This window comes from Zychaea mexicana, assembly GCF_025766255.1.
Source record: "Zychaea mexicana strain RSA 1403 chromosome Unknown BDB00scaffold_7, whole genome shotgun sequence".
NCBI lineage: Eukaryota > Fungi > Mucoromycota > Mucoromycetes > Mucorales > Lichtheimiaceae > Zychaea > Zychaea mexicana.
Genome location: NW_026516670.1, coordinates 746,795 through 767,631, shown reverse-complemented (window position 1 = coordinate 767,631; position 20,837 = coordinate 746,795). Strand labels below are relative to the sequence as shown.

Below are 20,837 nucleotides of genomic sequence, written 5' to 3'. Positions count from 1 at the left end.
CCAAATGATGCAGCAAATTCTTCAAGTTCTATAGGTAGAGATGGTATCTTGGGAGCTTGATATTCGCAGATTTCATTGAGCTCATCCTCATCAAAGTACTCTTTCTATATGAGGTCACATGAGTCAAAGATCACTAAGATAAATAATTCGTAATTATTAAATATATATTATATATAATTTAAAGGAAATGATTGTTATTGTTAACTTACTCGTAAAAGGCTTACACACCCCAGTAACCTTTCACCTTCTTTTTATTTCAAAATTATGTTACATATCGTCCTTCATCCTTATGTAAAGGAGGGAGTGCTCATTACTATTCCACCGCCACTAAATATTATAAAATGTTTTATTTCCTACTACTTCAAAATTTTTATGAAACAAAATTACAATTATTGAATGAAAAATACTGTTTTTCAATATAAAATAAAATTAAGAAAACAAATTAAAATACGGAGTAAATTGAAATATTCTTTCATATTATTTTTCTTATTATTAGTATTAGTATTAAACTATTAATATATAGTATATTCATTATAAATATTAAATTATATATACAATTTATTTGGATATTCTATTATTATTTTTTATCCATTTAATTGAATAGGACTTTCAAAGGGCATATAGACAGAGATTAGTATCAATCCAATGTACAGTTATTGTAGGTGATTCAATAATAACTGTTTATATTAAAAATTATTAAGTTTTTAAAAACAACTTTTAATTAGAGTCTGTAAAAAAGTATAACTTTTGGAAACTAATCGAATATCTTATGATAATAAGATTTCTAATGAAATTAAGAAATCTATTAATCATTAAGATATTAAAATATAAAAAAATAAATCTTATTTTTTTTTATTTTATTCGATTTGTTAAAATCGAATCGATAGTTTAATTCCTAATGTGGTAGGGGGTGTCTGATAAAAAATCTTTGATTTTTTTGAAGAGGTCTCGACTTTAATTTATTAATCCTAAACAACCAGTAGGTTGTTATTTAGACTTAAATGAGAATCTGAAAGATTCCATAAGTCTCCTTTTAATTATTTGAATTAGTGTGTAAATTTAATATTTACCACTAATATGCTTATTAGTAGCTAGCTAGGATAAAGGACAAAACCTTAAAAAATGTAAATTTTTTAAGCTTGACTAGAATAGAAGAACATCATGATATTTGTTATTTATAAAAAAGTTTATCATATAGTAAGAAGAGTTTTCCTAAGTAAAATAAGTGCCTATAAATCAATTATCACTGCGAGGTTTTCCTTTTTGGGAGGATTTATAACCCTCAGTTCTCCTTTTTGGGAACAGGCAAGACTTGCTGCAACTTTTATTCAATCAAATATTAAAGTTGATGCTAGGGGTTGCAATTGGGCGGGTCAAAACTTAGGTTGATAGGTTAAGACTGATTTCGATGTAGTAATGAAGGAAGTGTCAATTAGGTGTTGCAATTGGATAGGTCAATACTGATTTTGATTTAGTGACGAAGGAAGTAGTGTCAATCAACCTGTACTTGAGCACTGGAAGTTCAAAACTCTATATATACACAGCTCCCTAAGATGATGGCACACAAATTCCTAGCAGTGCTAGCAACATCTACGTTTTGTGTGATTATTCTTAAAGATAAAGGGTTTTGTGCCATCACAGAAGAAATCACTTGGGCTCACATGTATTAAAGAAAGCATAATGGTAAAGTGTGGTTGAAAATTGACTTCCCTATATGCCCCTAATCCTTTTCTTTTTCCCTTTTCTTTTCACTTCTTCCTTCTTCCTTGTTTTTCTTTTCTCAATTCTCTTTCTGTCTTGTGTTAAATCTCGTCTCTTACTGCCACTAGGGTTCCGCACGGTTCGGTTCGGTTCGGTTCTTGAAGGGAACCGAACCGAACCGTCTAAAGCAAGAACCGAACTGACTAGAACCGACGAGAACCGTAGAACCAAAGAATCGAACCGAAGAACCGAACCTGTCATGTGTATAAAAAAGGCAAAATCTGGTATCTTTGAATGAAAGCTGATGTGTGTGTGTGTGTTAAATATTGCAGTATACTTGAATACTGCAGTAAAAAAGAATAGTTTATTATTGTACATTGAACAGCGATCTCAAAATGAATAAGAGAATACGATGTGGGTCATTGCATAGTTAAAAGATTAAAGCACAGTTTTTACAAAAAAAAGTGGAGCTTATAGTACTTAGAGCGATGTAGTATTATTAGTACAATATGTTATCGTAACATTGGAGGAATCAAACCACAACCAGCAGTACACACAGCTACTGTGTCTCTACGTGTGTATAGTGTCTCATAAAAGGCAAAGAGTGAATGGGTAAGATAATTCTGTTATGGGCCCTAGGATGTGCAATCTCAGACAGAAAGCATAAACTTGATAAAACTGATTGAGAATCCATGCTTAATCTAGTAAAGTAGTACGTCATGGAGAAAATGCGTTGTGGGTAGCAAAGTAGAGGAACAAGTAATGATGTGCGTCATGGGCGGAGAAAGCAAGCTGCTGTCAGAAGAAGTGTTTTTTTATTTATTTTTCTCTTCTCTTCTTTACTATTTTTCCCTCCCTTCTGCTTTTGCAGGTTTTTTTAATTTTTTAAATGAAGTATGGCTTGCAAATACACTACTTCTTTGTCTTTTCGGAATAACATTGTTCGTAACTTCTGTTATAGCCTATTCTATACTTCTTACCAAAATCGCTAAATGCAATCTTCTGCCTCTCGGTTCTTCGGTTCTACGTATACAGAAACGGTTCGGTTCCGGTTCTACGGTTCTGATACGGATCCCTATGTGTATCCTATCATAGATAAATCAATGAACTTTGATACTTTGATTAAACTATGGTTAAGGATTAACCTTCCTTCTAAATTTGTTTTTACTTTTTTCCGACATATAAAACCTTCATTTTACCTCTTTTATAATATGTGTATGTACAACAAGTATTCTCACTAGAATTTAAATATTAAAAAAATTTATCTTTAGTTTTATCTATATTTAATTTTATTATATTTTCTGCCAATTTTTTTAATTTTGTAAGTGATTCATTTTCAAAATATTCTTCTATAACTTTTTCCACAAGGTTTTCAATAGAGCTTATTATAGTGTTTTTATTGATAGAAATAAATTCAATTTTGTTTCTTTTAAATGTATAAAGCAAATGGAGCAATTGCTATCGATATATCTGTGAAATTAAATAGATAGAGTTTATGAGTAAAAGCTCGTGCTTTAGTTTTAACTTGCTTACACAATACAAATTGTTAGTACAGAACTAATCAATCCATAAGTACACTAAGACCAGAGTCTAGGCTGATTATAGAGAAGCAAGTCTGTCTTCAAAGATGGCAATCATCCTTAACGCACACAGAACGCATGCAACCAACGACCGGCTCAAATGCTGCGTGTGTTCATTAATCTATGTAACCGTGTGGCCGCAGCAATCATGAGGCTCTTCTGCCTCCTCGTCAACTTTTCTAAACCAAAGCTATTCAACGTGAGTATCATTGGAACGGATTAGAGGATCGAAGAGTGTATGCTTATGTTAGTGAGTGAGAAGAGCGTATGCAACCGGTTGTGAGTATCTCAAGATCCGTTTATCTCACTCTCCACTACTCACATCTCCTCCACAGAACGTCCCAAGTAGCTGAGCATAGAGGATAAGAATAAAGTCGCAGTTCTCAAGGCGTCTTTCGAGAAGAACAAGATGTGGAATTTAAAGAGTGGAAAGTTTGTTGAAGAGCAAATGGCGAAGTTGGTTACGAAAGCCGAATTTGAACAGTAAGTCTACACCACAATCAATAACTGTACATTGGATTATTACTAATCTCTGTCTTATATGCCCTTTAAAAATCCTGTTCACTCGGTGATCTTTGACCCATCCGACCTCACGTAGAAAGAATATTTTGACGACGATGAGCTCAATGAAATCCGCGGATTTCGTGCTCCAAAGGTGCCATCTCTACCTCCAGAGAACTTGAAGAATTCGCTGCATCATTTAAAAGAAAAGGTGAGGAAATCTTGTTGCAGTACCAGATCAGGACATTGATTATAACTGGGATATCTCTAAAATGACCTTAGCAGTCCAGTATTGTTCTAGTTTTACCTTGTGTCAGATAGTTAAGTGGGATGTTCGTTCCGCTATTGTTTAAAAAGGACCCTTCTTCAAAAGTCATGACAAACTGACTTTGACGCTTGCATTCTGAGGACTGGGTTGACAAAAACAGCACCAGCAACGCCCATCACGTCTTCCATTCTGTTTTGTTCGAGGATCGGAATTGAGACGAGATAATTCGTGAGACTCTTAACGGTCAAGTTTTTATTACGAGAGAAAGAGAGGTTCCAAATATTCTATTCATATGGAACTTAATTGATGTCCCGATCCTCTGGATACAACACATTTCTTCATTGCTGAATCGCAACAATATTAATACTACCACTCACACTTCCAAGAATGACGTTGCTAAGCTTTATGCCGACCGCAACGATGGTTACAACACACATGCTTATATCATGCACACGAGTGACTCCGCGCAGCTAACCATGGTTCGCATTGCCTATGATGGCCGAAGTATCTATCCCATTCCTTGCATCGACAGCATCTCAGATCTGGAGCAGTAGGATGCCTGGTTTAGGCGCAAGCTTACAAGTACACGCCGACTACGAGCGAACAGAGCAAAAACTTTTATACGGTTATCGGTGGCGTTAGGAGCTGTCTAAGGACGGCTATGGGATTGCGAATCTCTTTTTAAATCAATGACGTTTATTAGAGCCTGTTGTCGATTATGCCGTCGCTGAGGATAAAAAAGGATAAACTGGACGTATTAGTTAGTACCGCCGACTTGACGCTACTATCGAAATGATCTTTGGCGATCAGCTCGATTATCAAGTTCGGCTCCTTGATAATAATATCCACTACTGAGCAGGCCAAGAGAATACTGAGCACGTGCATCCTTGTTCGATTAAGACCTGACAGATCTGGGAAGCAGGAGAAGCAATTATAAATGTCATAGCTGGTGCAACCATTCTGCTGGCTTGCATTTTGCTAACACTGCCGATTTTGTTCTTCCATAGTCTTTGAGTATCGGGGCATTGAGGTCCCATCACTTGTACAATCTTTGAAGAAAGGATTAAGTAAGTTTAAGACAAAGGAAATATATATATATATATATATATATATTGGGGAAACGAATCTTCGCCTATCATGCTGTTAGGCTGCGCTGGAGAAGATGGAAGGGGTACGCGATTATTACAGCTATTGCATCGACAGCTTCTCTCAAGCAATAGAGATACGGTCAAAAGCTGCGAGAGGCCATATCCTCATAGATAGGTAATTAGATTATTTAACATACTCATCACTTAATGATATAAAATAATGATTTCGCATGGGAGAGATTGTTCTTAAATGAATTTTGTTTGAAATTATGTCGCTGAGAATTCATGGAGCTGCAAACCTCCTCCCCCAGTAGAAATAGGTTTATTAGAATGGTATGATAGGTCAATACTGTAGGTGTCATTACGACTGACGACCATGACTTACACATAATAATAAGTTCATAGATAGGCTTCGGGCGCAGATTTTGTTTGATGATCAAGAAGAATTATTAGCTTCAGTACGTAACTGTTTCTCCTAGCGATATCGTTTGCTTTCCTTTCGGCTCCGGTTTAGGCATACCGACCTTTACGCTTTTCAAACTGTACGCAATGAGATAAGACGTCTGACCGCTTGTTTTAAGAGCCCTCTGATATTGATGGAGTACATAAAGTTTACTAGCATCGCCGAAAAGACTATGATCGTTGTAACAAATTGACCGTTCTTAAACTTTTTATTACTTTATATCATTGCACGGACGGTACCTGGAAATTCTTTTCCTTTAATAACGATATTAGTTGTATAGGAATCCTTAATATGAATCTTAAAAGAAACGACGAATGTACGACATGAATCGTCAGGTATTAAAGCATAAATCCTGTTTCTATTCTTTTAAACGACCCAATCAGAACAAGCGTTGGGCCCCATTGATGTCGCCCCCGCCAATTTCTCACCCTCCTTTTTTTTTGCCCGTCATACCATTGTATATTAACGGCTATCCTCCCCTGCACACGCTTTGCACCACCTCATTATGCCTCGAGACCACGGCCGTGGACGAGAACTAAGCGGCAACAACAGAAATAACAGCAACAACAGCAGTAGCAACAAAAGATCTTTGGTTGATGGGCGTGGCATTCCTGTTGTGCAAGCAACTGCTCCATCGCCCAAATCTGCCAATCGATTCCGCTCGATCAAGATCGGTCATAGCAGCAGTAGCAGTAGCAGTAGCAACATCATTAACACCGGTATATACAACGATGAAGTTCGTGTATGTCGAACAACCTCCAACAGCACGACGACAACGGGTACAGAGAAGCATTCGCTCTTAAACGTTTACGATTCAACACAACACAAGCGGGACAATATGACGCGATTGTTTTATCGTGGTTCATCTGATTCAACAAAATCGGCTTTAGGCGGAGGAGGGGGAGGAAGCGGTAGTGCTAGTGGAGGAGGAGGATCGCATTCTTCGAGTTCAAGTGCTTTACCTGCAGTACCGAAAAAACGACGGAAACGTATCGATGCAGTAGACAATAGAGAGCGAAAACGACGTCCTAGCGACTCTAACAGTGTATCGTCCTCATCTTCATCCCGCCAGCAGCAGCAGCAACAAAAAGAAGCTGCATTGGCAACCCCCACTCCTGCCGCACAAACACCATCTCCATCGCCATCCTTATTATCACCAGCATCACCACAACGACCTCATAGCATCAAGAAAATCGACGAAGATTCTCAAAAAACGCTATGTGCCAGCCAAGAAGAACTACCATCGCTAAAGAAGTCACCGGTGATGATAACCGAACACAAAGACCCAAGACCAAAACAAAAAGAAAAAGATCCTACCCTACTGTATGTCGAACAGATAGAGGAAGACAGTAAAGAGGACGCAGAATCTAGACGAATGCATCTTGATGTACCAGAAGAGATGGTGCAGGATACGCCCATGCTCCACGAAGAAGAAAAGCAGCAGCCGAGTAATGCTACAAAGTCCCGCACAACAAGACCCAAAGAAGCAATTAATCGTTTAAGGAGATCATCATGGCAATCCTTACAGCAGCTCAAGGAGCCACCACCACCCATGGCTTCTTCTTCAGAAACACCAACGATTTCGAAAACACAACAACCCGCAGAGCCTGATGACTTTATATCGCATCAACGTCAGCAGACTGATTGTATTGCACCAGGATCACCACAACATCCTACAGAATCCATGGATGCTGTGAAGGTTGAGACAGAGGACATCAGCAAGGATGCAATAGAAACGGAACAGCAGCAGCACATAGTTACAAACGAAAAGGCACATACAGATGTAGACGATCAAAAGCAATATATGCTAGCTGATGAAGTAAAGAAATCTTCAGTCAAACAACATGATAACAGTCTAGACACCACGAAGAAACGCGTAGATGATGAAGAGAACCGACCCGTGGTCGCTGAGGAGAACGCGACGAAGCCAAAAGACGAATTGAAACATGAACTTGATCGGACGAAATCCACAGACTTTGACAAAGATGAGCAACACATGGATGAGGACGGCCGAAAATTCAAGTATGCTAACAGCGAAAAACAAGAGCAATCTGCTCAGCATGATGATAATGGCGGTATATGCACCGCGCAAGAAGAGAAAGCACTAGCGGATGATGAAAACAAGAAGCATGCAGACGATCTTGACTACGACTACAACGACAACGAAAATGCTGCAGATGGAAATACTGAAGGGAATAAACTGCAACAACCCAAAAAAGAAGAAGAAGAAAAGGAACTTACGGAGGAGGAAAAGAAGCGCATTGAGGAGAAGAAGAAACGAGAGTATGAAGAAAAAAAGCGTATTGAAGAGGAGAAAGTCAAGGCCGATATTGAAGAACTCAATGACAAGGTCAAGAACCTGGCCAAAACTTACCAGATAACACGAAAGATTGGTGAAGGTAACATTGCGCTTGCTATGCCCCTCTGTCTATTCTACACACGTCCACCAGCAAGTGTCTAAAAAAGCGCTTTGGACACAAAAAAAAGGCACATTTAGTACTGTTTACGAAGCGACAGATCTACGCCACGATGTATACAACAACGAGCCATGGCAACAACAACTGTTGGCGGGACAACAGATCACGAAACCCAATTCAAAGTACGTCGCAAGTAACCGGGTGGCACTCAAGCGGGTGTACAGTACAAGTAGTCCAGCACGACTAGCCAGCGAAGTCCAGATTCTCCAACAACTTCGAGGATGTCCTTGTGTTGCACCGTTGATTACTGCGTTTCGATACCAAGACGAATTTTTTGTTGTCATGCCCTATATCCAAAGCGACGACTTCAAGGTATGAGGACATTTTCCTCCTTATACATACACCGAAAGTTGTCAATAAGCAAGAGAAGAAGAAGCTTAATGTCTTTTCACTCTTGCGCAGCAAATATATCGAAAACTCTCAATCTTCGAAATCAAGTGCTATTTCCGCAGTCTGTTCACTGGATTGAGTCACCTGCACTCACACAACTATATCCATCGAGATGTCAAGCCAAACAATTTTCTGTTTAGTCGCGAATCACTTTCGGGCGTGCTTATCGATTTTGGCCTTGCCGAGGTATGTTTGTCTGATGAATCGTTAAAATGAGGAAGGAAAATAAATGATAGCGCTTGAAATACATCGTTGCGTCTCTCTGGCTTTGACACATTGCCTTGTGCATATTAGCGGATCGCTACGCCACGTTCACCTTCTCAAACGGATACTCCATCATCATCAGCGCAACAACAGTCTTCATCATCCCGCCACCCTCCTCCACCGCCGACAAGACAGCAACCAACAAGACAACAGCCGACAAGGCAACAGCCTCAGCGTCAGCAGTATCATAAACAACAGCAACAGCAGCAGCTTCCGCAGCAATTAATGCCTGCAAAACGACCTTCGCCCTCGTCATCTTCAATTTTATCATTACTGCCGTCATCACTACCATCTTCATCTCCAGCAGCCAAACTAGCTGCAACAGCCACAACTACAGCCACAGCTACAACGACCGCAGCACCTGCAATAACTGGAACTACTACAGGAAAGACACCCGCAACATCGCCACAGAGCGGCGATAAAGAAAACATTAATTGCGCAACAACTAAAAGGCCCGGTTATTACAAACACGATACCAGGTAAGAAGGGATGAACATTCAAAGTGCTTGTCAAAAAATGGATTTCAGCCTACTCATCATCACTGTAATATGGTGGTTTTTTTCTTGGCTCATAGACGATCCATACAAGCCAACCGTGCAGGCACAAAAGGCTTCCGTGCTCCTGAGATCTTATTACGAGAACGATACCAAACTGGAGGTACCTTTCTATCACTATAGACCATAATAGAAGGATAAAATTAAATTGCAACCATAGAGAAAAACTAATTTTCTGATTGATTAGCTATTGATGTGTGGTCTGCAGGTGTCATTTTGCTATGTGTGATCACAGGACGATACCCATTTTTCCTTGCCAGTGACGACGCAGATGCACTGGTTGAGCTAGCAACCATTTTCGGGTTTGACAATATTAAAAATCTGGCGCGTGAAAAGAGTAAGTATACTGAACGAAACTTTCCTCACGATGGATGTATGTTTACTAAATAAAATTAGAACTGAATATGGTGACGAATTTGCCAATACCTCGGCGAACACGACCCGTGGATGAATTATGTAAACGGCTAAATGAGGAAGGGCTCGAATCCTGGGACGAGCGCAATCTCAACAATGCATTGTGTCTGCTGAAAAAGTGCCTGATGATCGACAGCAGTGAGCGGATTACGGCCAAAGAAGCACTCGACCACCCGTTCTTGATTTTGGATGGAGAAGAAGAAAGAAGCAACGACAAGAACAACAATGCTGGTGGCGATACCATTAGAGAAGCTACTACGACCGCTATCACCACTACTAAAATAGAAGAGAAAAGAAAAGCTGTTCCAATGACAACTGAGGAGGGGATAGGGACGCCAATGCCAACAACAGCAGCGACAGCAGAAAAGAAAGAATGAAGTCCGTCTTTACCCAAGAATGATTATTATTTTATTTACACACAACCCACACAAACTCCTTGGACCCCATTCTAATGTTTTCTAAATAATACAGCTCATCTAATATCATCTCTGTAAATATTTTCCCTAAACCGAACCGCCTAGAAGAAAGGGAGGCGAGCTACGTATTGCTAATTACTTCCATTAAAGAAGATCGCCATATGTATGCAGTACCAGCTCGATTCAAACTTACCAACCATGACAACGGGCCCGATCATAGCATAGCACATGCACACGTGGGAAAAAAATAGAGACGCAGGTCTGTCAAATTGTGTGCAGCGATACAATATCATCGTCAGCAGTATGTGTGGATGCAATACACGCGTTTCACCGTAGCTGCACCTTTCCTTTACAATAAAACAACACAGGCAGGGTCCGAGATTGTTATCATTGTCTGTTTCAGCACCAACCGCCACCTTTCCTCAAATAAATGAGATAGCAAAGCAAGAGCAACACCGCTCACGAAAAATGTTCAGTTTGGTTCTAACTGGAATCATCATGAACAAGTATTTCCGATATAAATACAAGCATCAAAGACAACAAAACAGAACAGTCGTCGTCCCAACCTTTTTTTTCCATGATGAAATATATCATTCAAGGCTTCGTTTTACTTGCCACGTTCTGGGCCTCTATTGCTTCTGCAGGCGTTGTTCAACCAAGAGCTGAAACGGGTGAAGCCCTTATGAAATATGGCTACAACCCTCCACGCGTGAACCCAGACTATTGCGTTGGTTTCCGTATCACTTACCCTAGTTTCCCTGGTCAAGCTTTTGAAGCCAACTCGATCCAACAGTTGCGCTGGGAGCTAGACTCTGAGATTCCTCATTCGCCTGATATTATCACGCGTATCCGTGTGCTTAACAGCACTCAACATAACGAATATACCATTGGAGAAAACATCAGTAAGTTCTATTAAAAAAGTGATATATCATGAGGAGGCGTACACTTTCATTAAACTATAGGAAAATAGCATTGTATACGGATGGTAATAGCGGCGAAGTGACTTTCCCGCTCAATATCGAAGATATCACTGGTGCTTACCATTACCGTATCATGGTCAATTATCCAGTAAGTACTCTCTATATCATTGACGGGTATTATGTACAGATCATAGTAACACAGAAATGCTTTCGTTATGTTTTAGGGCACAAACACCCACTGTGTCTATGAGTCAATACCATTCATGATCATCCAGAGTCCATACAAGAAATACTATGCCGGTGGCGTCAACGGTGCATTTGTTCCTGGAGAGTCTCCTAGTCGTATCTACTCTGCTGCTGCATCGCCCAACAGCAGCGATGATAACGAAAAGAGCAAAAACGTACCTGCCGTTGCTGCTGATACTGCTGAGGAGCACGATAACGAGCAGCAACAACAAGAAAAGAAGCAGGAAGAAGAGGAGAACGTTGTTGCTTAGAAGATTAGAAGATTATAGTGAACACCGGTGGATGACGTATTCTATTCCACTCCTTTAAAATTATTCTACTACTACGCGCTTTTACTTTCCAATCTTTGTATTTACTTAGTGTATGTTAATTGATCTGATTCATAATAAAAGAAAAACACGCCAAAGATGACAAGAGGTTCCTTGGCATTTGCTGGTAGTACAAAAAGTGAAAGAAGCCGTAATCCTTTTAAGGCCAAGCACCCGAAACGCACAGCACAGCTCTACGTCGCGCAAAACCCAATTGAGCTGCTTGCTGTTTGGTATTTATTTATAGACACACAGAAAAACCAGTGTTTATAAGCCGTTTCCCTTTATTCTTTACTCTTTTTCTTTTTCTTTACCGTCATGAATTTCAAAGACTTACAATTCTCGATCGGCAAGTTGACAACAGGCGCCTACTCGCACCTGGCCAAGAAAAACCCGCTGTTAAAGCAAGACACCCGGGCATTGTCATCATGGATCTTTGAAGAGCGCAATGCACTTTACATGATGCGCATGCTCGGTCACCATCGCAACGAAACCGATCGTGCCTTTGAACAGTGGATCAAGGACGAAGTTCAGGAAAATAACACAGGCAACAAGGACTTGGAAGATATCGGTGACAAGTTGCTTCGGTTGATGGACAAGCAGAACGAAATAGAGCAAGCTTACGCAAGTACGTATCCACACACCTATTCTCTCTTCAAAAAACGTCATCTTCGTAACAAAAGCAAACACTGACAGTATACATATATGCAAATGAATAGACAAATACCAGCAATACCGGCGCGCGATCAAAGCTATCCGAGAACGCGAGGAACGTCTGTCTGATATCCGCGAAAAGAAACGCGCACTCCAAGGCCGTATTGGCACCTTGAAACGCTCCAGCGCCAAGTCACCAAAAGTGAAAGAATTCACCAAGGAACTCGAATCGTTGGAACGCGACACACACGACACCGAGATGGAGATGAGCGATTTCAAACGGTTTGCGCTGCGTGAAGCATTCTACCTCCGCTTCAACGCCATGCATGAGATGGCAGAAAAGATGTCCATTATTGCTGGGTTTGGCAAGTATATTGTGGACTTGATCGATATCGAGCCTACGCCCCACGGCCAAGCCAATCGAAAGACGTATGATAAGGGACCCGAGGCAGCTCAGATTTTGGCGGATGCTTTGTTGGCGTTGGAAGGATGGCAACCTGGAGAAGGTGAAGAACGACCTACGCTGGCTGGGAATAGTGCTGTTGTCGTCGACGACGATGCAAGCACGACTATGGGGGATGATGAATTTGATGTTGGCGGCAGTAGCGGCAAGGGTAAAGCAAGAGCAGCAGTAGAAGCAGGTGGCATGGCTACCGCTGCAATGGAAACAACTGGATCGACAGAAAGTGGAGCTTCTTCGGATAGCAGTAAGCAGCCACCTCCGGCGTTGCCGCCAAGACCATCTGTGGAAAAGGCTGCTGAGGCTGCCGCGGAAGAAGCTACAAACAACAACAACAGGGTTGCACACACGACTGGCGATGTGAAAACGAACGAGGATGAACAGAACGAGCCCAACTTGGAAGCGCTGGATCTTTATGGTCCGCCGCCAGCTTACTCTGCCACTCAAGACGACGCGTCGCATTCGCCTCGCAACTCATACGAACCTGTACAACTGACTGACGCCCCTGCTCCTGAGCCCACGCAGCCCGATGATACTAGTAGCACACCTATTGCTCAGCATCATCATGAGCATCAATCCCTGGAACCAGCCACACAGCCCAGTGCCCCACCGATGGAGATGCGCACAAGCCAAGACAAATATCTTGACGAGGGTGAGCCAGAGCAACAACCTCAGCAGGGTGTCGTTAGCCCTATGAATCCAGCTCATCAACGCCTATTGTCATCCTCATCTCAACCTGGCGGCTTTTCACAATCACCTCAACCCATGCATCAGGAGCAACTATTGCTTCAGCAGCAACAGCAGCAGCAACAGCAACAGCAGCAACAATACCCGCACCAACAGTATCAGCAGCCGCAATATCAACACCAACAATACCCAGCTCAAAGTCCATGGGTGCATCCAGGATCCATGTCCTCGACGTGGTCGCAGTCAACGCAGCAACAACCAGCCGACTTTTATCATACCAACTACAGCCAGTTGTACCGTCAAATCTCGCGAAACCAACGACAGGCTCCACAGCAGATTCCGTATTCTCAGTTCCAACAGCAATATAATGTCAACCAGCAGCAGCGGCAACAGCAGCAGCGTGTAGATGCCGGCGGATTCCGTATACCAACTAATACTTCTTCTACGACTACGAGTTCCCATCAGAGATATCCCACTGCTGATGAAGAGAAACAATCATTGGCAGAACGTTATGGGTCCAACTGAACTATACCAAGCCAAGGTAGTAATCGCAGTAGTAGATATGTAGTAATAAATATATCCCCTCTCTTTTCCTATAATGTATCCACTGTTGATATCATATAGCGTACGTTGCTGCCGCTTCAACGTCATTGATAACGTCTGTGTGTAATTCGGTCATCTCTCCTCAGCCTTAAGGTAATACGCAACTGTGCATGTGTGTAGTACAGGCCCCCAATTTCCTTTTACAGGCCACACTGTCAACTTTAAATTCTTGTCCAACCCTAAAACTTGTTTGAACCGAATCAACGTTTTTGTCGACGTTACGGGAATGTGAAGTGAAGAAAAAAGAGTAGAAAAGAGCAAAACATGTCAAACGTTCTGCGTTCTTCCATCTTCTTTTCCTTCTGTCCACATGGTCTTTTAATATAGGTTAGCAACCATAAGAGCAAAAATAATAACTAGGAGAAAGGGATAATATACATATAAAGGATGGGACTGTTTTTGTACAATGAGTGGGTGGGTGAGTAAGTGATATGTGGCGAGAAGATCGGACAAGAAATGGTGCAAATGAACGGAATTGAGTAACACGTAAAGAGGGGATCGGGTAGCGAGTGACAGTGTTTGCATCGGGTGATTTAGGAAAAACCAGATGGATGGCTGGATAGATGCATGTGGCAAGAAAGTCAAAAATGTCAGAGTACTAAATTGAATGAAAGCAAGACAAGGCCTTATTGAAGTTTGGATGGGGGCTTCTGTGCAACGGCACGGTGCCAGTTGATGTATGTTTGTCCACGTTTCCATTCAGCCGGTAGTTCTGCGATATAGTTGTTGTATCGTTCAGCGCTCATGTTGCCCATCACTGCAGAGAGCCAGGACTGTAATGATTGTAACGTAAACATGTGATGGCTTGCTGCGGCTTTTGCTAGCCGTGCGTTGTTCGTGGTGGACTTGTTGTCATCTTCGTCGCTGGTCCAGCCAAGTGGCAGTGACTGGAAATGGCTCTCGACACGTCGGAATCCATTGGCTGCAAGAATCGATGACAAGTGGCGTGATACATAGGGGTCTTGGTGACGCAGAGAGATGCCATAGATCACTATTATTGTCATTATAGAGATCAGTTTCCTTGTTGATCTTCAAGGTAGTGTATTAGAAATGGGAACCTACGTTTATCGTTCATGGCACATTCTTGGCTTTTACTGCTTTGAGTTTCAAGATCCTGTCACAGAAAAAAAAGGTTTAGTGACTTTTACTATGTCAAAAGAGACAAGGAGAACAGTAGTACTTACTGGTTCAACCAGTTCAATCCATCCACCAGGTTTCAAGACACGCAAGAACTCACGGACAAGCGGACTCCACTGATGCGCTTGCAAATCCCAATTCAAATCGCGTTGGAAGATGTAATCAACGCTATTATCAGGGAACGGCAACGGCAGATTCTGCACGCTGCACGTACGAAAGATGCAATTCTTGGGCTTGATATCACGCGGGTAGTTGGACACACGGTCGATACCGATGAATGTGGAACGGGGAAACTCGGTCGCCATTTCCATGCACCAGGTGCCAGGCCCACATCCAATGTCTAGTACTACGGAGCCCTTGTCGAGATTGGTACGGATGGGGGCTGCGAAATCACCATCAAAGGCTGTTCGTAGAATGTAGTGCTGTGCCACCATTCGGTCTTGCTCGTCTGTGGTTTGCGATAGCACATGGGGCCATTCGGCTGCATCAAACTTGTTTAGTTTCTTGTTGTTCAAGGCTAGACTGCTGTGGCTACAACGACGGCCATTTTGTTGTTGTTGTTGCTGGTCAGGCAGTGTGGTGGAAGAAGAGATAGGAAGAGAGGCAAGCACTCGTGAAACTTCGCTAGACAAGCTCGACGAACGTCGTCGTCGGGTTGTTGTTTTTGCAATGGAGGGTGCTCTCGATGGTGCAGTGGAAGGTTTGTAAGACTGCTGCTGCTGCTGCTGCTGCTGCTCTTGGATCATCTTGTTGTTGGGTGGTGAGCGGGACAATGGGCGTTGTGAGAGTCGCTGATCCATCCATTGCATGATTGTTTCGGTGCTTTGTTGCTTGCCACGGATCGTGGAGGAAGGACGGTTTGATGAGGAGGAGGAAGGTGAAGGAAGTGTGGGAAGTGTTGATGTTTCAGAGGAGATGGTGGCAGGCGTTGTGGGCGTAGTAGGTAGTGGTGATAATGGCTGCTGCTGAAGATGTTTACTGCTTGTCCTGACAGGCACAGTTCGCTTCTTAATGCTGGAGGAACGACGGCGTCGTGGCAACACGGATGATGATGGCTTGTTGTTGGGCACCGGTGGCGGTGGAGACTGTAACCATGGCAAATGCTCAGATGCAATAACAATGTGCGAGGAAATGTACCATGGATCTGGAAAGTCGTTCTCGAGCATGTCGTCGATGGGCTTCTTTTTGATGAACCGCTTGACAAATGCATCAGAATAGCCACACGTAGGCAGGTCGAGTACCGAATGATTGGAGAACATGCTTAGAGTAAGTATAATGTATGTGTGTGTGTGTGTGTGTGTGGCTATGCGATGACGAATGAAAGAGAGAGAGATTGAATGGGTATAGGAAGAATGTAGTGGAGAGAAGGGAGAAGAAAGAAAGGAAACAAATATTAAAAGTGATGTGCTTTTTATACTCTGCATCACGTTCGCCAGGAAGCCCCCCCCCTCCCCACACACACACACACACACACATCCCAAACCGTCTCTCTCCGATCTATCGCTTTTCACCTTGACAGTCCCGTCGTAAGAAAAAACGACTTTGCAAGGTACAAACGAGCCTGTTGCTTGTGCAACGCGTCACGAAACGACCGTGCAGAGCATCCAGTTGTCTTTTCTAGTAGACCACTTGCCGCTTTCGATCGATCTGTGCGACCCCCAAATGTCGATCAGCAAGCCATACTTACAGCAATTGTTTGTGTGTGTGTGTTGCATGATACTTCATGATGATTACTCTAGAGCGTGGAGTGCACAAGAGACAGACCGATCGACAGTGTCCTCTCTCTCTCTCTCTTAAACAGCCCACGCTCTTTTCCACGCAAGCGCACAAACACTCCATGCTTTTCCCTTTTCCTTTGGCTGTTATACAATTAATCACTTGATTCTTTTTATTTTTGTTTAATGTCTCCAGATCTTCAACTGCTTATCTTTGCCACCACTGGCAACTTTGTCACCGCCAGGGCTCCAGTCGACCGCAAAGACCTACAAAGGGGAAAGAGCGAGTGTGAGAGTTAGCAATTTGGATGTTCTTTTCTCCTAACCCCTGGTTTGCTCAATTTACCTCGTCGAGATGGCCTGGAAGATCCATTTTGATTTTCATCTTTTTGATATCCCACAACTTCAAGGTACTATCCTTGCTGCCGCTCAACAGCATGCGCGAGTCGCTTGACCAGCACACTTGATAGACCGCTCCAACGTGGCCACGCAGATTGCCCAAGAACTTGCCCGTCATGCCATCCCATAACTTGACCGAGGTATCAAACGACGCGCTGGCAATGTATCGTCCGTCGGGTGAAAAGCTCACGTGGTTCACCAGCTTCTGGTGGCCTACATGGTGGAAGTTTTAATAGCAAAGAAAAAGCGAAGGCGTGGGTTCCACATACACACGCATGGTCCTTTTCTTTACCTGTCATCCGAGTGAGCGGCTTCTTGCTTGTCTCGGGTTCCCAAAAGAACATGGTGAAATCATCTGATCCACTGACCAGACGCTCATGGTTGTTTCCTTTAAATGCCTTGTAACGCGCCAAAGCGGCTGCTTTACCCTCTTCCTCGGTGGCATACTTTTTACCAGTGTGGTCAAACGGACCAGTGCGAAGAACAAAATCAGTGCTGAGTGCAAGTGTATTGACCTATGCGCACAGGGTTAGTTATATTGGCACATTTACGAGCGTATGCATCCAAGCTTACCCAATGGCCATGACCTTGTAAGGTTTTCACTAGTACACCCTATATGGAAAATACGCAGCCTGAAATATGAGTGCTTTTGTTCCCTCCAGTTCCGTAGCACAATCACAGTAAAAAAGAACATACACTCGAGTTCCAGACTTTGATAGTCTTGTCTTGGGAAGCAGTGTAGATCAGTCCTTCACCACCCCACTTGACACATGTCACTGCTGCCGTATGCTGTGAAATGGTCATGGCAAGTCTCCTCAGTGTTGTGTCCCATACGCGCACCGTTGCGTCTTTGGATGAACTGGCCAACCGATTTGCTTTTGAGTTTCTACAATAAATTTGTATGTGTAAGTGACACTCGCACCTCTAGGAAGAAACACTGCTTTCTCCTCCCACTTATCGCAAAGAGAGAAAGAGCTTACAAGTGATAAGGTTCCCATGACAGGCTGGTAATCCATTTGGTATGTCCCTTCAGTCCATCGCCAAGCGACTTGCCCGTTTTCGGATCCCATAATCGGACGGTGTTATCCATACTTCCTGAAGCAAGCGTCTTGCCATCGGGAGACCATGCAATCGATAATACCCATCCCCGATGTCCCTTTAGTGTATGACGTGGTGTTTCCGTATTTAAATCCCATATCCGAACCGTGGCGTCACCTATCATTTTCGTTATCATCAATGTAGGGAAATAGAAAAGTCCGTGGAGTTGAGTGGGTTATTCCTCGAGTGGTGAGCTTTTTTTTTTTTTGTGCAAAATTCCCATCGGCTCACTTACCAGATCCAGTAGCCAGCTGGGATCCATCTGGGCTAAATGCAACCGACAATACCGCTTCCGTGTGCCCTAAAAATATGAATGATAGCAGCATTAGACCTGGCTGTCTATTTTCATACCAACTTCTTCATGAACCAATCAAACCAGAAGACTATATACCCGAAAGCGTTGAAGAGCATCGAGATACTGCGCGTACGCGAAAAACTGCTTGTGGTTGATACACGATCGTGATTGTGTCTTCTGTTGATTTATCTTTACGATCAGTCCATAATGACTTTACGATCTCGTCTTCGCCAACATAAAACGAATAGGGTATAGGATCTTCTGACTGCGTATATATATATATGACCAGAGGGATTCATGAGTACACGTTGCGATCTAACATTTATAAACAAGAGTGCGCGATCGATATACCTGTTCGAGTAACTGATTCAACAAGAGTTCGAGTTGTTCTGGGGTGACATCGCCGGGCAGATTCAAGGGAGGGCCAGTGGTGGCTTCACCGTCAGCTGATTTAAATTGAGCGACGACCTTTGTGCCTTCGGGCATGGGCGGCACGGCGATTGCCGCGGCGGCAGCAGCTTTTGCTTTATTGGCAGGCATTGTCCTTATTTTGTAGTTGTTAAAAAAAGTTGGGTATTCTTCGGATCGGATGTTCCCGCCCGAAATAATATTTTTTTGCTTGCGCTTTTTTGAGAGGCTGAGGAATTTGGTTGGCGCACAGACACTCGCGCACTCTGGCCTGTTTTTTCCGGTGATCTCCTCTCGCACACAGACCGGATAATTCCCCAATTGTCACATTTGGGTTGCTTGTTTGTTTGGCTGGCTCACACCCCCGGACTTATGGCATGATATTTGGATGCAAGGCAGACGAGCAAGCACTGGCAAGACATCGGGTACTAAAGTTTGTATATAAACCACAACCCGCGGAAAGACCAAACAAAAGCCAGCAAAGCAACCTCTCACCAAAACAATAAGCACTTGTTCCCTCGTTCTCTTCTTTACCCTCTCACTCTTCCCGCTTTCCTCTTTCACTTTTATTACTTCTGTCCACACGCAAGCATAGCATACGGAATGTCTGCACCACCAGCACCGGGCACAACAGATTGGACCTTTGGGGCAGAGCACCCAGAAGACTTGGAACGGGGCGGCGGTCAACGACAACGCTTCAATACCCAAGCTAACGGTAATACTGACATACGGAGCCCTATGCCAGTTCGACCCATGGAAGACTCCCACGGAAAGCTGACCGTCACCAACGCAGGAGGCTCGAGCACACCACCGCTCACACCACCTCCATTTATCGGCGGAGGAGGCCAACGAGGAGGCCAACCAGGCATGACAGACTGGGAATGGCTGACCCGAAGCGCCTCTCCCTTGGTCAACGGCCAGTCCGATCGTCGTCCACTGACAATGGGCAACCCAGCCGTCCTTGGCCTCTGGTCCTTCGCTACAGTTACCTTGCTTTTGGCAGCCTATAATTTATTCTTGCCACACAAGCCCAACCACATCCTCCTTCCTACCGCATTGCTCTTTGGCGGTATTGCACAGTACATTGCTGGGTAACAACAACAACTACTACTAGACTTAACTCTCTTATCTTAACGGCTGTAAGAAAACGTCGCACTGTGCTAACATTCCGTGATAACACACAGATTTCTGGATTTGTTCTACGGTGGCACGTTCTCTGGCACTATCCTTGTATCATACGGTGCGTTCTGGGCCGGTTCAGGCATGATGATGTTACCGTCTGTATCAGCCACCTTGAACGCTTATGCAACAGATTGGGATGTTGCACAAGGCAATGCTATCTACCATTTCTTTTGGGCGTTCTATACTCTCATGCTGGTCGGTCTCTCCCTCAAAATCCGCTCTGGTTCTTTTGTCTTGACTTGGTAAGTTCCTTTTCAATCTTCTTTGTGTGCACGCATACTATGTAATACCTAATACCTCGTGTGTAATATGCCTCAGGTGTCTCTTTTGGGTGTTCATCACGCTATTCCTTACTGCCATCTACTACATCACCGATACACAAGCAGTGTTACGCGTCAGTGGTAAGTACTACTTTATACTCGCTAAGTATGTATACTACATGCTAACGCACTTGTAAAACAGGTGTCAGTGCATTCTTTGCTGGCCTTGGCGCGTACTATTCCGGCTTGGCCGCCATCTTAGAAGAACAAAAAGAAAAGTTGTGGGTCGGCAAATACAATTGGACCAAAAAATCTACATAATATTACATAGTTTCCTTTCTCCCTTACC

The 20,837-nt window shown here is 43.1% G+C and overlaps 7 protein-coding genes across 7 annotated transcripts; 5 read left to right on the top strand and 2 right to left on the bottom strand.

The window, feature by feature from the left end:
- Positions 1-2,474: 2,474 nt before the first annotated feature.
- BDB00DRAFT_803054 (uncharacterized protein) lies at positions 2,475-2,783 on the top strand (the record flags this gene model as incomplete). Its single annotated transcript, XM_053121989.1, has 2 exons — positions 2,475-2,506; positions 2,528-2,783. Coding segments are annotated over 2 exons (288 nt in total), but the record flags the coding sequence as incomplete, so codon positions are not given.
- Positions 2,784-5,999: 3,216 nt separating this feature from the next.
- On the top strand, positions 6,000-9,891 carry BDB00DRAFT_969667 (uncharacterized protein; the record flags this gene model as incomplete). The annotated part of the gene is made up of 7 exons (XM_053129837.1): positions 6,000-8,000; positions 8,089-8,390; positions 8,481-8,654; positions 8,763-9,211; positions 9,307-9,389; positions 9,474-9,623; positions 9,683-9,891. Coding segments are annotated over exons 1-7 (3,261 nt in total), but the record flags the coding sequence as incomplete, so codon positions are not given.
- An 802-nt stretch (positions 9,892-10,693) lies between these two features.
- BDB00DRAFT_868147 (uncharacterized protein) lies at positions 10,694-11,533 on the top strand (the record flags this gene model as incomplete). The annotated part of the gene is made up of 3 exons (XM_053126436.1): positions 10,694-11,018; positions 11,087-11,184; positions 11,261-11,533. 3 exons carry the CDS (start codon positions 10,694-10,696, stop codon positions 11,531-11,533), a joined length of 696 nt encoding a protein of 231 aa, XP_052984279.1.
- Positions 11,534-11,744: 211 nt separating this feature from the next.
- Positions 11,745-14,177, top strand: BDB00DRAFT_549997 (Eisosome component PIL1-domain-containing protein). Its single transcript, XM_053117818.1, has 2 exons — positions 11,745-12,218; positions 12,310-14,177. Exons 1-2 carry the CDS (start codon positions 11,909-11,911, stop codon positions 13,914-13,916), a joined length of 1,917 nt encoding a protein of 638 aa, XP_052984278.1. The 5' UTR covers positions 11,745-11,908; the 3' UTR covers positions 13,917-14,177.
- Positions 14,178-14,194: 17 nt separating this feature from the next.
- BDB00DRAFT_803049 (S-adenosyl-L-methionine-dependent methyltransferase) lies at positions 14,195-16,489 on the bottom strand. Its single transcript, XM_053121988.1, has 3 exons — positions 15,179-16,489; positions 15,057-15,108; positions 14,195-14,985 (listed from the first exon to the last, which is right to left on the bottom strand). The coding sequence occupies exons 1-3, from the start codon at positions 16,388-16,390 to the stop codon at positions 14,621-14,623; spliced, it is 1,629 nt and encodes a 542-aa protein (XP_052984277.1). The 5' UTR covers positions 16,391-16,489; the 3' UTR covers positions 14,195-14,620.
- A 540-nt stretch (positions 16,490-17,029) lies between these two features.
- On the bottom strand, positions 17,030-19,124 carry BDB00DRAFT_755773 (WD40-repeat-containing domain protein; the record flags this gene model as incomplete). Its single annotated transcript, XM_053118857.1, has 9 exons — positions 17,030-17,113; positions 17,193-17,458; positions 17,538-17,760; positions 17,819-17,857; positions 17,942-18,131; positions 18,226-18,460; positions 18,579-18,644; positions 18,735-18,903; positions 18,990-19,124. The coding sequence occupies 9 exons, from the start codon at positions 19,122-19,124 to the stop codon at positions 17,030-17,032; spliced, it is 1,407 nt and encodes a 468-aa protein (XP_052984276.1).
- A 525-nt stretch (positions 19,125-19,649) lies between these two features.
- Positions 19,650-20,809, top strand: BDB00DRAFT_868143 (GPR1/FUN34/yaaH family-domain-containing protein; the record flags this gene model as incomplete). Its single annotated transcript, XM_053126435.1, has 4 exons — positions 19,650-20,137; positions 20,231-20,470; positions 20,547-20,629; positions 20,691-20,809. The coding sequence occupies 4 exons, from the start codon at positions 19,650-19,652 to the stop codon at positions 20,807-20,809; spliced, it is 930 nt and encodes a 309-aa protein (XP_052984275.1).
- Between the last annotated feature and the right edge of the window lie 28 nt (positions 20,810-20,837).